Raw genomic sequence first — 15,389 nt, 5'->3', positions numbered from 1 at the left:
TCCAGCTCCAGGATATTCTCTCTCTCTAAACTTTTTGGACAACATGGATCCCATTAGGTCTGCCGAAAACCATACACTGCATTCCACAGTAAGAACCACATACCAAAGGTCAAGGATGGTGGTGGTAGCGTGATGGTTTGGGGATGCTTTCCTGCTTCAGGACCTGAACGACTTGCCTTAATACTGGCATTTCCAAACTGGGGCAATGCCGTCGGGGGAACGCCAAATAAAAATGCGATTCACATAAAAAATATATAGCATAATAATAATTTTCACATTTTCAAACAATCCATTTATATTTTCCAACGGGGCTATACATTTGGGTGAGGTTTTTTCTCGCCTGAGTAGCCTCGTTTCACTGCCAAAAATACAATTAAACCATCTAGTGTTCAGCGAAATAACAGCACAATGTCAAATACAGGTAGCCTAGTCAAATAATTAACATCCAATCACATTAACCGTTACTCTTTCACGGAAAATCCAATAACGATCCGTATGTAGCGATGTGCAAATATGAAATGCCTTACGAAGGAATCATGTAGATCTACTGTTGCCTACATTATAAATGTGCAACAGTATCCAAAAGTATGAATTGAAAACAGGCATACAAAGCGGTATTGGTATTCATTTAAAAAACTACAAAGTAAAGCTACTATTTTATTTCAATTGTTTTTGTGAGAACCTGTTTGATTAACCATATTGAGTGGTTAACTTTTTTTATAAATATAAATATATTTGGGGCACACAAAAAAAGTCAGTATAGAAAACCATTGCCCATCATACATTGCTCTAATAACTTTTAAAAGATTATTCCTCAATTTGTCCTACAAAAATGTATTTTCCTGTAAATGAAGTTGCACAAAAATGTGCATCTTTTCTTACAAATCAAGTCTTTTCACACAAATTAAGCCACACAAAAACACAAAACGCAAATACATATTTGCACAAATTGCCACCTCATGTGCATTGCTTCATCTGTGATTGAATTGCACTGTACGCAGAATTGTGTGGTGGACATGAAAAATGTGACTTTTTCATGTGTCTAATTTGTTTCTGTTTAATGATCATTTGTGACAGTGAGTTGGTTAAACTTAAACTTATACTAATGCTTCTGTCTTACTAACCCTACTTACTTATACTTGAAGAGTTTCATTCCTAAACGCTACATATCCATTTTCAGAAATGCTAGCAGATTAGCTTTTCTTGTTTAAATAAATTATGAAAGAGATTGGTGTATTTATTTTACTATCTAATCGTGGCATGGGGTTGTTCAATGACAGATTTTAAACAATTCCATTTCTATCACCTGATGGTTTCATTTCCAAGAGACTAATAAGCATGTTTTTTTGCAAAATGCTATGTATCAAAGATAAATAAGTAGTACTGTTTTACACAGTCAAATGTAACAAAAAAACTAAATTTTTAAGTAACTGTACAAATGATACATTTGTGACATCAATATTTAAATGTAAAAAATGTATAATTCAATACAGTGTCGTTTCTTTGCTATGGATTAACTGATATATGACATGCTATTTTATCAAATCAATTCTCTGTAATTAATATTACCTGATTAAACTAACTAAATTAAATGTAATTAACTAAGAAGTCAGGGCACCACGTGAGAATGTTTATAGAGCTGTTGTCTTCCGGATAAACTCTTAAAGATCTGGTAATCTTTTATATCAAAAGTAGTCAATTATCAATCGTCACCTTATTCCGTCTCATCTGAACGTCGTAAAAATCTTGGTTATCTTCACAAACCCTGGCTAACAAGTTGAAACAGCAATAGCAATAATTATTTACTAAATACCTAAATAATCACACATAATTACATATACACAGGATGGATCATACAGTGATTACTAATTATGTCATACAAGAAAATGTCCCTAGCGGACGGAACCGATATGACAGCTGGTTACACAAAGAAAGGGGGTTGGGTTTGAATGAAAGCACAGGAAGACTGAGGAACAAAAGGATTGGGTCTCTATCGGACCTCATGAAGCTATGCTATCGTAAATACATAATCTTATGCATTCTAAATAACCGCCCATTTGGAAAAGGAACATGAAAGAAATATTTACTCTGAACTGCGCTTCGATAGATTGGTCGAAGCTGAAAGGCTGGGTTGCCCAGCAGAGCTCTCCCTTGTCCTTTGACAAAGAGTTCAAAGTTCATATAAAGTTGCCATACTATAATATCATGCTGTATTCTGGCTGGTATAGTCACATTCATCCTTCCAGTGTGGCGATCTTGATCTCCACGTTGCCATGGCACCACAGTGGTTGGACAGAGGCTGTTTAGGCTGTCTGTACCCCTCCCAGTTACTCCACTGCACTGGCATCCCATTGGTCCAGAGCCAAAACCCAAAGAGACGGCTCTGCCTTAGACCCACCCACACAGGACCAGGTACAAGTTTCACACTACGACTCAGTTTCTGCTCAACAATCTTGTGGTCAGCCTCAGACTCCAACCGAAGCAGTCCATGGTAGTTCTTATTGCAGTAGTCCAGAGCTTGATCCCAGGTCTTTGTTTCATTGATTAGGTGGAATGATTCTGAAAGAAACGGACACACAAAATCAGAAGAGCTGTTAATAATAATAATTAAGATGGCCAATTTATAATTCTCTGTCTAACAATTCCAAAAATAATGAGAGCATTTTCATAGATTATCGTCATGGCTGAGTAAATCCCACCTCAAGGTGATACTAAAAATACATTCAAAGATCTTCATTGGACCCTGAACAAATTGCGTTAACAAAAATAATTTGAGGCCCGTGCTCCCAAATTATTGCCAACACATTCAAGATTTAACCACTGCTAATCAAATTAAATCAAATTGTATTGGTCACATACACATATTTAGCAGAGGTTTTGCTGGTGTTTGGTGAAATGCGTGTGTTCCTAGATCCAACAGTGCAGTAGTATCTAACAATTCACAACAATACAAACAAATCTCAAACTAAAAGAATGGAATTAAGAAATATATAAATATTCAGACAAACAATGTCTGAGTGGCATTGACTTAAACAGTAGTTTAGAATACAGAATATACTGTACATATAACATGAGTAAAGCAGTATGTAAAATATATTTAAACATTATTAAAATGCCTAGTGTTCCGTTATTAAAGTGGAAAGTGGGAAAGTGATTCAAAGTCTATGATCTGTATATAGGGCAGCAGCCTCTAAGGTGCAGGGTTGCGTATCCGCATGGAAGCCGGCTAGTGATAGTTTATTAACAGTATGATAGCCTTAAGATAGAAGCTGTTTTTCAGTCTCTCTGTACCAGCTTTGATGCACCTGTACTGACCTCGCCTTCTGTACCTGTACTGACCTCGCTCCTTGACTTTTTCCAAACGTTGATACATTTCAGCCTTATTCTAAAATGGATTTAAAAAACAAACATTTTTGCTAATTGATTAAAAGTAAAAAACAGAAATACCATATTTACATAAATATGAGGGTCATAGGGGCCGAGCCAAATATCTGAAGTTGAAGCGGTGCTGTGGTGCCATATTCACCACACGGTCTGTGTGGGTGGACAATTTCAGATTGTCAGTGATGTATACGCCGAGGACCTTGAAGCTTTTAATCTTCTCCACTGTGGCCTCGTCGATGTGGATGGGAGTGTGCTCCCTCTACTTTCTCCTGAAGTCCACAATCAGCTCCTTTCTTTTTGTTAATGTTGAGGGAGAGGTTCTTTTCCTGGCACCACTCTGCCAGAGCCCTTACCTCCCCAAAGTAGGCTGTCTCGTCATTGTTGGTAAGCAGGCCAAGAAGTGTTGTGTCATCTGCAAACTTGATGATTGAATTGGAAGCATGCGTGGCCACGCATTCATGGATTAACAGGGAGTATAGGAGGGGGCTGAGCATGCACCCTTGTGGGGTCCCTGTGTTGAGGACCAGCGTAGCGGAGGTTTTGTTCCTGCTTTCACCACCTGGAGCCGGCCCGTCAGGAAGTCCAGGACCCAGTTGCACAGGCCGGGGTTCAGACCCAGGGCCCGAGCTTAATAATGAGCTTGGAGAGAACTATGGTGTTGAAGGCTAAGCAGTAGTCAATGAACAGCATTGTTACATACAGTGCCTCCGGAAAGTGATCAGGCCCCTAGACTTTTTCTACATTTTGTTATGTTACAGGCTTATTTTAACATGGATTTTATTTTATCCTCAGCAATCTACACACAATACCTAATAATTATGAAGTGAAAACATTTTAGCAAATGTATTAAAAATTTAAAAAACAGAAATACCTTATTTACATAAGTATTCAGACCCTTTGCTATAATACTGAAAATTGAGCTCAACAGGTGCATCCTGTTTCCATTGATAATCCTTGATGTTTCTACAACTTGACTGGAGTCCACCTGTGGTAAATTGAATTGATTGGACATGATTTGGAAAGGAACACACCTGTCTATATAAAGTCCCACAGTTGACGGTTCAAGTCAGAGCAAAACCCAAGCCATGAGGTTGAAGGAATTATCTGCAGAGCTCCGAGACAGGATGTTGTCGAGTCACAGATCTGGGGAAGGGTACCAAAAAATGTCTGCAGAATTGAAGGGTCCCAAGAACACATTGGCCTCCATAATTCTTAAATGGAAGAAGTTTAGAACCACCAAGACACTTCCTAAATCTGGCTGTCAGGACAAACTGAGCAATCAGGGGAGAAGGGCCTTGGTCAGGGAGGTGAAAGTAAAAAGGCACATGACATCCCACTTGGAGTTTCTCAGACCGTGAGAAACAAGATTCCCTGGTCTGATGAAACCAAGATTGAACTAGTTGGCCTCAATGCCATGTATCATGTCTGGAAGAAACCTGGCACCATCCATGCGGTGAATCATGGTGTTGGAAGCATCATGCAGTCGGGATTTTTTTCAGTGGCAAGGACTGGGAGACTATTCAAGATTGAGGCAAAGATGAATGGTGCAAAGCACGGAGAGATCCTTGATGACAACCTGCTCCAGAGCGCTCAGGACCTCAGTATGGGGCGGGGGTTTACCTTCTAACAGGACAATGACCCTAAGCACACAGCCAAGACAACGCAGGAGTGGAGTGGCTTCGAAAAATAGCTGTGCAGCAACGCTTGAGAGGATCTGCAGAGAAGAATGGGAGAAACTCCCCAAATACAGGTGTTCCCAAAAACTCCCCAAATACAGGTGTAGCGTCATACCCAAGAAGACTTGAGGCTGTAATCGCTGCCCAAGGTGCTTCAACAAAGTACTGAGTAAAGGGTCTGAATACTTTTGTAAATCTGATATTTAATTATTATAATTTTTTTTTTTAAATTAGCAAACATTTCTGAAAAAGTGTTTTTGCTATGTCATTATTTGGGATTGTTTTTAGATTGATGAGGGGGAGGGAAAATAACGATTTAATAAATTTTAGAATAAGTCTGTAACCTAACAAAATGTGGAAAAGGTTAATGGGTCTGAATACTTTCTGAAGGCACTGTTGGTATTCCTCTTGTTTAGATGAGATAGGGCAGTGCGTAGTGCGATGGCGATTGCGTCAGCTTTGGATCTATTGGGGCGGTATGCAAATTGAGGTGGGTCTAGGGTGTCAGGTAAGGTGGAGGTAAAATGACCCCTAACTTGCCTCTCAAAGCACCTTATGAGGACAGAAGTTAGTGCTATGGGGCGATAATCATTTAGTTCAGTTACAGTGCCTTGCGAAAGTATTCGGCCCCCTTGAACTTTGCGACCTTTTGCCACATTTCAGGCTTCAAACATAAAGATATAAACCTGTATTTTTTGTGAAGAATCAACAACAAGTGGGACACAATCATGAAGTGGAACGACATTTATTGGATATTTCAAACTTTTTTAACAAATCAAAAACTGAGATATTGGGCGTGCAAAATTATTCAGCCCCCTTAAGTTAATACTTTGTAGTGCCACCTTTTGCTGCGATTACAGCTGTAAGTCGCTTGGGGTATGTCTCTATCAGTTTTGCACATCGAGAGACTGAAATTTCTTCCCATTCCTCCTTGCAAAACAGCTCGAGCTCAGTGAGGTTGGATGGAGAGCATTTGTGAACTGCAGTTGTCAGTTCTTTCCACAGATTCTCGATTGGATTCAGGTCTGGACTTTGACTTGGCCATTCTAACACCTGGATATGTTTATTTTTGAACCATTCCATTGTAGATTTTGCTTTATGTTTTGGATCATTGTCTTGTTGGAAGACAAATCTCTGTCCCAGTCTCAGGTCTTTTGCAGACTCCATCAGGTTTTCTTCCAGAATGGTCCTGTATTTGGCTCCATCCATCTTCCCATCAATGTTAACCATCTTCCCTGTCCCTGCTGAAGAAAAGCAGGCCCAAACCATGATGCTGCCACCACCACGTTTGACAGTGGTTATAGTGTTCAGGGTGATGAGCTGTGTTGCTTTTACGCCAAACATAACGTTTTGCATTGTTGCCAAAAAGTTCAATTTTGGTTTCATCTGACCAGAGCACCTTCTTCCACATGTTTGGTGTGTCTCCCAGGTGGCTTGTGGCAAACTTTAAATGACACTTTTTATGGATATCTTTAAGAAATGGCTTTCTTCTTGCCACTCTTCCATAAAGGCCAGATTTGTGCAATATACGACTGATTGTTGTCCTATGGACAGAGTCTCCCATCTCAGCTGTAGATCTCTGCAGTTCATCCAGAGTGATCATGGGCCTCTTGGCTGCATCTCTGATCAGTCTTCTCCTTGTATGAGCTGAAAGTTTAGAGGGACGGCCAGGTCTTGGTAGATTTGCAGTGGTCTGATACTCCTTCCATTTCAATATTATCGCTTGCACAGTGCTCCTTGGGATGTTTAAAGCTTGGGAAATATTTTTGTATCCAAATCCGGCTTTAAACTTATTCACAACAGTATCTCGGACCTGCCTGGTGTGTTCCTTGTTCTTCATGATGCTCTCTGCGCTTTTAACGGACCTCTGAGACTATCACAGTGCAGGTACATTTATACGGAGACTTGATTACACACAGGTGGATTGTATTTATCATCATTAGTCATTTAGGTCAACATTGGATCATTCAGAGATCCTCATTGAACTTCTGGAGAGAGTTTGCTGCACTGAAAGTAAAGGGGCTGAATAATTTTGCATGCCCAATTTTTCAGTTTTTGATTTGTTAAAAAAGTTTGAAATATCCATTAAATGTCGTTCCACTTCATGATTGTGTCCCACTTGTTGTTGATTCTTCACAAAAAAATCCAGTTTTATATCTTTATGTTTGAAGCCTGAAATGTGGCCAAAGGTGGCAAAGTTCAAGGGGGCCGAATACTTTCGCAAGGCACTGTACCTTTGCATTCTTGGTTACAGGAAGAATGGTTGACATTTTGGGGACAGCAGACTGGGCTAGGGAGAGATTGAAAATGTCCATAATCACTCCAGCCAGCTGGTCTGCACATGCTCTGATGAAGCGGCTAAGGTTGTTGTTTGAGACGGTCCTTGAGACGGTTATCACTCTTAAATGTGTTACTCACGTCGGCTACAGAGAGCGAGAGTCAACAGTCCTCAGGAGCGGGCCGTGTCGGTGGCACTGTGTTATCCTCACAGCAGTATAAGGCCCTCTCTCAACTTCAAATCTGACCATGACTCCATTTTACTTCTCCATGCCTACAAACAAAGACTCAAGAGGGAAGTTCCGGTGGTCAGGTCTGTACAGCATTGGTCCAACCGATCAGAATCCATGCTCAAAGACTGCTTGCATCATGTGGACTGGCATACAGCATTCCCCAAGAGAGGATGGCTTTCACTTCAGCAGTGATACATTCATGAACTTCTTTGAGGAAAAGATCATGATTATTAGAAAGCAAATTACGGACTACTCTTTAAATTTGCGTATTCCTTCAAAGCTCAGTTGTCCTGAGTCTGCACAACTCTGCCAGGACCTAGGATCAAGAGAGACACTCAAGTGTTTTAGTACTATATCTCTTGACACAATGATGAAAATAATCATGGCCTCTAAACCTTCAAGCTGAATACTGGACCCTATTCCAACTAAACTACTGAAAGAGCTGCTTCCTGTGCTTGGCCCTCCTATGTTGAACATAACAAACGGCTCTCTATCCACCAGATGTGTACCAAACTCACTAAAAGTGGCAGTAATAAAGCCTCTCTTGAAAAAGCCAAACCTTGACCCAGAAAATATAAAAAACTATTGGCCTATATCGAATCTTCCATTCCTCTCAAAAGTTTTAGCAAAGGCTGTTGCGTAGCAACTCACTGCCTTCCTGAAGACAAACAATGTATACTAAATGCTTCAGTCTGGTTTTAGACCCCATCATAGCACTGAGACTGCACTTGTGAAGGTGGTAAATGACCTTTTAATGGCATCAGACCGAGGCTCTGCATCTGTCCTCGTGCTCCTAGACCTTAGTGCTGCTTTTGATACCATCGATCACCACATTCTTTTGGAGAAATTGGAAACCCAAATTGGTCTACACGGACAAGTTTTGGCCTGGTTTAGATCTTATCTGTCGGAAAGATATCAGTTTGTCTCTGTGAATGGTTTGTCCTCTGACAAATCAACTGTAAATTTCGGTGATCCTCAAGGTTCCGTTTTAGGACCACTATTGTTTTCACTATATATTTTACCTCTTGGGGATGTCATTCGAAAACATAATGTTAACTTTCACTGCTATGCGGATGACACACAGCTGTACATTTCAATGAAACATGGTGAAGCCCCAAAATTGCCCTCGCTATAAGCCTGTGTTTCAGACATAAGGAAGTGGATGTCTGCAAACTTTCTACTTTTAAACTCTGACAAAACAGAGATGCTTGTTCTAGGTCCGAAGAAACAAAGAAATCTTCTGTTGAATCTGACAATTAATCTTAATGGTTGTACAGTTGTCTCAAATAAAACTGTGAAGGACCTCAGCGTTACTCTGGATCCTGATCTCTATTTTGAAGAACATATCAAGACTGTTTCAAGGGCAGCTTTTTTCCATCTACGTAACATTGCAAAAATCAGAAACTTTTTCTGTCCAAAAATGATGCAAAAAAATTAATCCATGCTTTTGTCACTTCTAGGTTAGACTACTGCAATGCTCTACTTTCCAGCTACCAGCTAAACTTTCCAGCTAAACTTTCCAGCTAAACTTCAGTTAGTGCTAAATACAGCTGCTAGAATCCTGACGAGAACCAAAAAAATTAATCATATTACTCCAGTGCTAGCCTCCTTACACTGGCTTCCTGTCAAGGCAAGGGCTGATTTCAAGGTTTTTCTGCTAACCTACAAAGCATTACATGGGCTTGCTCCTACCTATCTCTCTGATTTGGTCCTGCCGTACATACCTACACGTACGCTATGGTCACAAGACACAGGCCTCCTAATTGTCCCTAGAATTTCTAAGCAAATAGCTGGAGGCAGGGCTTTCTCCTATAGAGCTCCATTTTTATGGAATGGTCTTCCTACCCATGTGAGAGACGCAAACACAGTCTCAACCTTTAAGTTTTTACTGAAGACTCATCTCTTCAGTCGGTCAAATGATTGAGTGTAGTCTGGCCCAGGAGTGTGAAGGTGAGCAACGAACCGCCCTCGCTGTCTGCCTGGCCGGTTCCCCTCTTTCCACTGGGATTCTCTGCCTCTAACCCTATTACAGGGGCTGAGTCACTGGCTTACTAGGGCTCTTTCATACCGTCCCTAGGAGGGGTGCGTCACTTGAGTGGGTTGAGTCACTGATATGATCTTCCTGTCTGGGTTGGCACCCCCTTTGGGTTGTGCTGTGGCGGAGATCTTTGTGGGCTATACTCGGCCTTGTCTCAGGATGGTAAGTTGGTGGTTGAAGATATCCCTCTAGTGGTGTAGGGGCTGTGCTTTGGCAAAGTAGGTGGGGTTATATCCTTCCTGTTTGGCCCTTTCCGGGGGTGTCCTCGAATGGGGCCACAGTGTCTCCTGACCCCTCCTGTCTCAGCCTCCAGTATTTATGCTGCAGTAGTTTATGTGTCGGGGGGTTAGGGTCAGTTTGTTATATCTGGAGTACTTCTCCTGTCCTATTCGGTGTCCTATGTGAATCTAAGTGTGCGTTCTCTAATTCTCTCCTTCTCTCTTTCTTTCTCTCTCTCGGAGGACCTGAGCCCTAGGACCATGCCTCAGGACTACCTGACATGATGACTCCTTGCTTTCCTCAGTCCACCTGGCCGTGCTGCTGCTCCAGTTTCAACTGTTCTGCCTGTGATTATTGATATTTGACCATGCTGGTCATTTATGAACATTTGAACATCTTGGCCATGTTCTGTTATAATCTCCACCCGGCACAGCCAGAAGAGGACTGGCCACCCCACATAGCCTGGTTCCTCTCTAGGTTTCTTGGCCTTTCTATGGAGTTTTTCCTAGCCACCATGCTTCTACACCTGCATTGCTTGCTGTTCGGGGTTTTAGGCTGGGTTTCTGTACAGGACTTTGAGATATCAGCTGATGTACGAAGGTCTATATAAATACATTTGATTTGATTTGAGTACCAGTCAAATGTTTAGAGACACTTACTCATTCAAGGGTTTTTCTTTATTTCTACTGTTTTCTACATTGTAGAAGATATCAAAACAATGATATAACACATGGAATCATGTAGTAACCAAATAAGTGTTAAACAAATCAAAATAGATTTTAGATTCTTCAAAGTAGCCCCCCTTTTCCTGGATGACAGCTGTGCACACTCTTGGCATTTTCTCCACCAGCTTCACCTGGAATGCTTTTCCAGCAGTCTTGAAGGAGTTCCCACTTATGCTGATTGTGGAGGCCAGGTCATCTGATGCAGCATTCCATCACTCTCCTTCTTGGTCAAATAGCCCTTGCACAGCCTGGAGGTGTGTTGGGTCATTATCCTGTTGAAATACAAATCATAGTCCCACTAAGTGCAAACCATTTGGGATGGCGTATCGCTGCAGAATGCTGTGGTAGCCATGCTGGTTAAGTTTTCAGTGAATGCTAAATAAATCACTGACAGTGTCACCAGCAAAGCACCCTCACATCATCACACCACCTCCTCCATGATTCAGGGTGGGAACTACACATGCGGAAATCATCTGTTCACCTACTCTGGATTTCAAATTTGGACTCATCAGACCAAAGGACAGGCTTCCACCTGTCTTATGTCCATTGCTCGTGTTTCTTGGCCCAAGAAAGTCTCTTCTTATAATTGGTGTCCTTCAGTGGTTTCTTTGCAGCAATTTGACCATGAAGGCCTGATTCATGTTAAGAGATGTCTGTTACTTGAAATATGTGAAACATTTAATTGGGCTGCAATTTCTGAGGCTGGTAACTCTAATGAACTTATCCTCTTTACCAGAGGTAACTATGGCTCTTCCTTTTCTGTGGCGGTCCTCATGAGAGCCAGTTTCATCATAGCGCTTGATGGTTTTTGCGACAGCACTTGAAGAAACTTTCAAAGATCTTGAAATATTCCTTATTTACTGACCTTCATGCCTTAAAGTAATCATGGACTGTCGAAAAGACCTCATGAAGCTGGTTGAGAGAATGCCAAGAGTGTGCAAAGCTGTCATCAAGGCTACTTTGAAGAATCTCAAATATAAAATATATTTTGATTTAACACTTTTTTGGTTACTACATGATTCCATGTGTCATTTCATCATTTTGATGTCTTCACTATTATTCTACAATGTAGAAAATAGTAAAAATAAAGAAAAACACAATGAGTAGGTGTGTCCAAACTTTTGATTGGTACTGTATGTTCCGGGTCACCTCTGAGGATAACATTGATGAATACACCAACTCTGTCATTTTGGATTAATCAAAAAATGCATAGATGATGTGATTCCCATAGTTGCTCAAAATGGACTTTAATCAATAAATGTGGATTGATGGCAGCCTTGTCAGGAAACTGAATGAGAGAGATGTTGCTTATAGAAATGGCAAGGTGACCGGGGAGAATAGAGTAGATAAACAGTAGAACTACGCAGATGAATCAAGATGGCGAAACACAATTATAGGGACAAAGTGGAGGAGCAATTCAGCGGGTCGGACACGAAGCCTATGTCTCAGGGGCTCCTGAATATCACGGATTACAAAAAGAAAGCAAATGACGCAATCACCATTGCACTGCCCTTACCAATCTCGACAAAAGGAATGCATATGTGAGGATGCTGTTCATCAATTACAGCTCGGCCTTCAATGCCATAGTGCCCTCTAAGCACACCACAAAGTTCACGGCCTGGGGTCTGAACTCCTCCCTATGCAACTGGGTCCTGGACTTCCTGACGGGCTGCCCCCAGGTGGTGAAGGTAGGCAACATACCTCTTCAACACTGATTCTCAATGAGGGGGCCCCACAAGGGTATGTCCCCAGTCCCCTCCTGTACTCCCTGTATACCCACGACTGCATGGCCTCACACAGTTCCTACTCTAGCATCAAGTTCGCTGATGATATGAAAGTAGTAGGTCTGATTACCAACAACGATGAGACGGCCTACAGGCAGGAGGTTGACACTCTGATGGCATGGTGCCAGGTAACCAACCTCAATGTCAACAATGCAAAGGAGCTGATTGTGGACCCTCAGGAGGAACCAGGCTGTGTACGCCCCCAAACTCATCCCCCAACCTCATCAATGGGGCCGCCTTAGGTCAATAACTTTAAATTCCTCTGCGTACACATCTCCAAGGACCTGAAATGCTAAAATCACATGGACACCTTGTTGAAGAATGCACAACAGGGACTCTTCAACCTCAGGATGCTGAAGAAATGTGGCCTGTCCCAAAGGACCCTCACAGTGTCCTATAAGAGCACCATTGAGAGCATACTCTAGCCTGGTACGGCAACTCCATCGCCGCGGATCGGAAGGTGCTACAGAGAGTGGTACGCTCAGCCAAACGTACCATTGGGTGCACACTGCCTGCCCTGCAGGACACCAACAAAAGCCATTGCCTGTTCTCCCCTCTTCCATCACGCTGACGCAGGCAGTACAGGAGCGTCATGGCAAAAACTGGAAGACTGGCCAAGAGCTTCCACCATGAGACCATCAGGCTACTGAATACCCACCACTAGTCAGCTACCTGCTACCAGCTCTTCACCACTAGTCAGCTACCTGCCCGCCCCCCTGGACTTCCTACCTCCCCGCTGGTCTCCCTACGGACATTTTCTTCCCCCCACATCAACGGTCATCTTACCCTGTCCCCACCCCACTGGACATTATCATGCTGAATAGTCACCACTAGTCAGCTACCCCCCCCCCCCCACCTGCTGATATTTACCCTGCCCCCACCCAAATGGACCTTTACCATTGTTAAAGTGTTCATATGTATATATTGTATTCATATTCATGTTTATTGTTACTTTTGTTTTTATTTCACTTTGACCTGCATTTTTGTTGCAGCTCGGAGCTTAAGATTTGAATGACATCTGCAACCCTGTACATGTGACTATTACACTTCTAATCTAACATTGACCTTGACAACTTACCCTTAGAACAGAAAGTGTACGTGTCTTCATTTCCTGGCTGTACAGTCAGTATACCGTTTAGCGTCAGCACTGGTACAGCTTCTCCTGCTTCTGGACAGTAGTAGATATCTGAACTACGCTTGAATTTGAGCCAGTTTCTGTCGGCTGATCTCCCTCCATCACCCCATTCCCAGTCATCTTACAGCAGGCCGATCCAGTAAGGAGCAGTACTGTTCATCCCTTTACTTTTCACCTCCTCCTTCTCTCCCTCGTTCGTGATGCTGACCAGGTCAGTATAAATCTCTCTGCAGTAACCCTGAGCATCATACCAGATCTTCATCTCCGTCACCAGAGTGTATTAAGGGTTGGATCACGGACCCCTAAACACACGCACGCACCCACCCACCCACCCACCCACTGTACACCACATATACAATAATAGTACTACTACTATTACTACTACTAATAATAATAAGCAATGACCTACCTTTTTTATAACACATGACGTTTTTCTCTTGAAAACATATCTCCCATGTTACATTAGGGTTGATTGCTACACAGTTTGGATTTGTGTAATTAGGAGGTGACCATGCAGTGTCATTCACAGGGTCTCCATTAGACCACACCAGACTGGGCTGTGTGCGATGCAGACCTATCCAGGCACGATCGATTTTGTCAGATGTCATTAACTGTATCAGCTGCTCATAATCCTCCTGGTTGTGCACAGTGACTAGATCAGAATAGTTCTTCTGGCAGTTTGTCTGTGCTTCTGTCGAATTGACCTTCGTTTCACTGAGGGTGAACTCTCTGAGGCGGCTGAGTCTGACTGTGCAGAAGCCACCTGAAGACAGAAACAATTTGATGAAGTTCAACGTTAGCATGCACATCACCAACAAAAGAAGCAAACATTATAAGAGGTATATTTCATGGTTTATGATGCTATACATGTAGCTATGAAATATGTTGTTGTTGATGGGGTTAACTAGATTTTTGTTCACTGTGAACCATCAGTGACAACAATGTATGGTTCCTGTGTTAGAGTAGGCTGAGCCAATCCTTACCGGCACAGAGTAGGAGTAGCAGAGGTGTCATGTCCATGGTGACAGCAGGGTCGGGAGAGACAGAGGAAAGATGGGTTGGTGTTCTGTATGAGGATATGTGTCAAATGTATGAGTTTGCATTCCTGACACTTTGATCGTTAATACTTTCAATCAAGAGCAGAACACTGCAACACTTTGAAAGTTCCAAATTCCAATTCCAAAAATTCTCCTTCTCAACATCAATATAAAAATGATATTATGAAATCAAATTCCCAATCTAGATGTAGCTATGTACTCTAATGTACTATAACGTTGTCCTTTGTGTTATATTTATTAACCTCACAAACTAGTCCAGTGTTATCAATAGCTCAGATAAATTTAGGTTATGTTTATTTTACCTGCTGTAGTGTGTGTCAATATGACTGGATTTGGTCTGTGTAGTATGATGGGGTCTGATCCTCCAGACTGAAGCAGTGTAGTAGAAACTCAGATATATATACACAGCTGAAATAGTATTCTAAGACTTGGTCTGCCTACATATATACATATTCATAATGCAAATCCTGGAAAGACTGATGATTGGCATGTTTACTTTACATTGCAAAACATCGGGACTATTTTAGGCAAAACAGTACGGTAACCACAAATGGCTCACAGCCAATACATTATCCATCCCCCTCACCTCTCAATGAGACAGAAGGATAGTATTGTTCTTCTGTTGAATTGTATCTCCCGACCCCTCCTGTCTCAGCCTCCAGTATTTATGCTGCAATAGTTTTTATGTTCGGGGGCTAGGGTCAGTCTGTTATGTCTGGAGTATTTCTCGTGTCTTATCCGGTGTCCTGTGTGAATTTAAGTATGCTCTCTCTCACCCTCTCCCTCCCCTCCCAGAGGACCTGAACCCTGGGCCCATGCCTCAGGACTACCTGGCCTGATGACTCCTTGCTGTCCCCAGT

General features: G+C 42.1%; 1 protein-coding gene across 1 annotated transcript; it reads right to left on the bottom strand.

Moving 5' to 3' along the window:
* Positions 1 to 335: 335 nt before the first annotated feature.
* On the bottom strand, positions 336 to 14,923 carry LOC135515977 (macrophage mannose receptor 1-like). The gene is made up of 4 exons (XM_064939887.1): positions 14,832 to 14,923; positions 14,455 to 14,537; positions 13,881 to 14,234; positions 336 to 2,559 (listed from the first exon to the last, which is right to left on the bottom strand). Exons 2-4 carry the CDS (start codon positions 14,489 to 14,491, stop codon positions 2,204 to 2,206), a joined length of 747 nt encoding a protein of 248 aa, XP_064795959.1. The 5' UTR covers positions 14,492 to 14,537; positions 14,832 to 14,923; the 3' UTR covers positions 336 to 2,203.
* Between the last annotated feature and the right edge of the window lie 466 nt (positions 14,924 to 15,389).

The sequence above is a fragment of the Oncorhynchus masou genome, chromosome 27 (assembly GCF_036934945.1).
Source record: "Oncorhynchus masou masou isolate Uvic2021 chromosome 27, UVic_Omas_1.1, whole genome shotgun sequence".
In the NCBI taxonomy this organism is placed as follows: Eukaryota; Metazoa; Chordata; class Actinopteri; order Salmoniformes; family Salmonidae; genus Oncorhynchus; species Oncorhynchus masou.
The sequence above is the reverse complement of the archived record's forward strand: the minus strand, read 5'-3'. Positions and strand labels throughout refer to the sequence as shown.

Excerpts from the sequence above, each read along its gene's own strand:
- LOC135515977 (XM_064939887.1), bottom strand. The coding sequence starts at position 14,491 with ATGGACATGACACCTCTGCTACTCCTACTCTGTGCCG. Across the intron at positions 14,235-14,454 it reads GCTACTCCTACTCTGTGCCG|GTGGCTTCTGCACAGTCAGA; the intron begins GTAAGGATTGGC and ends TTCTGTCTTCAG. Across the intron at positions 2,560-13,880 it reads CGTCATGTGTTATAAAAAAG|AATCATTCCACCTAATCAAT; the intron begins GTAGGTCATTGC and ends CGTTTCTTTCAG.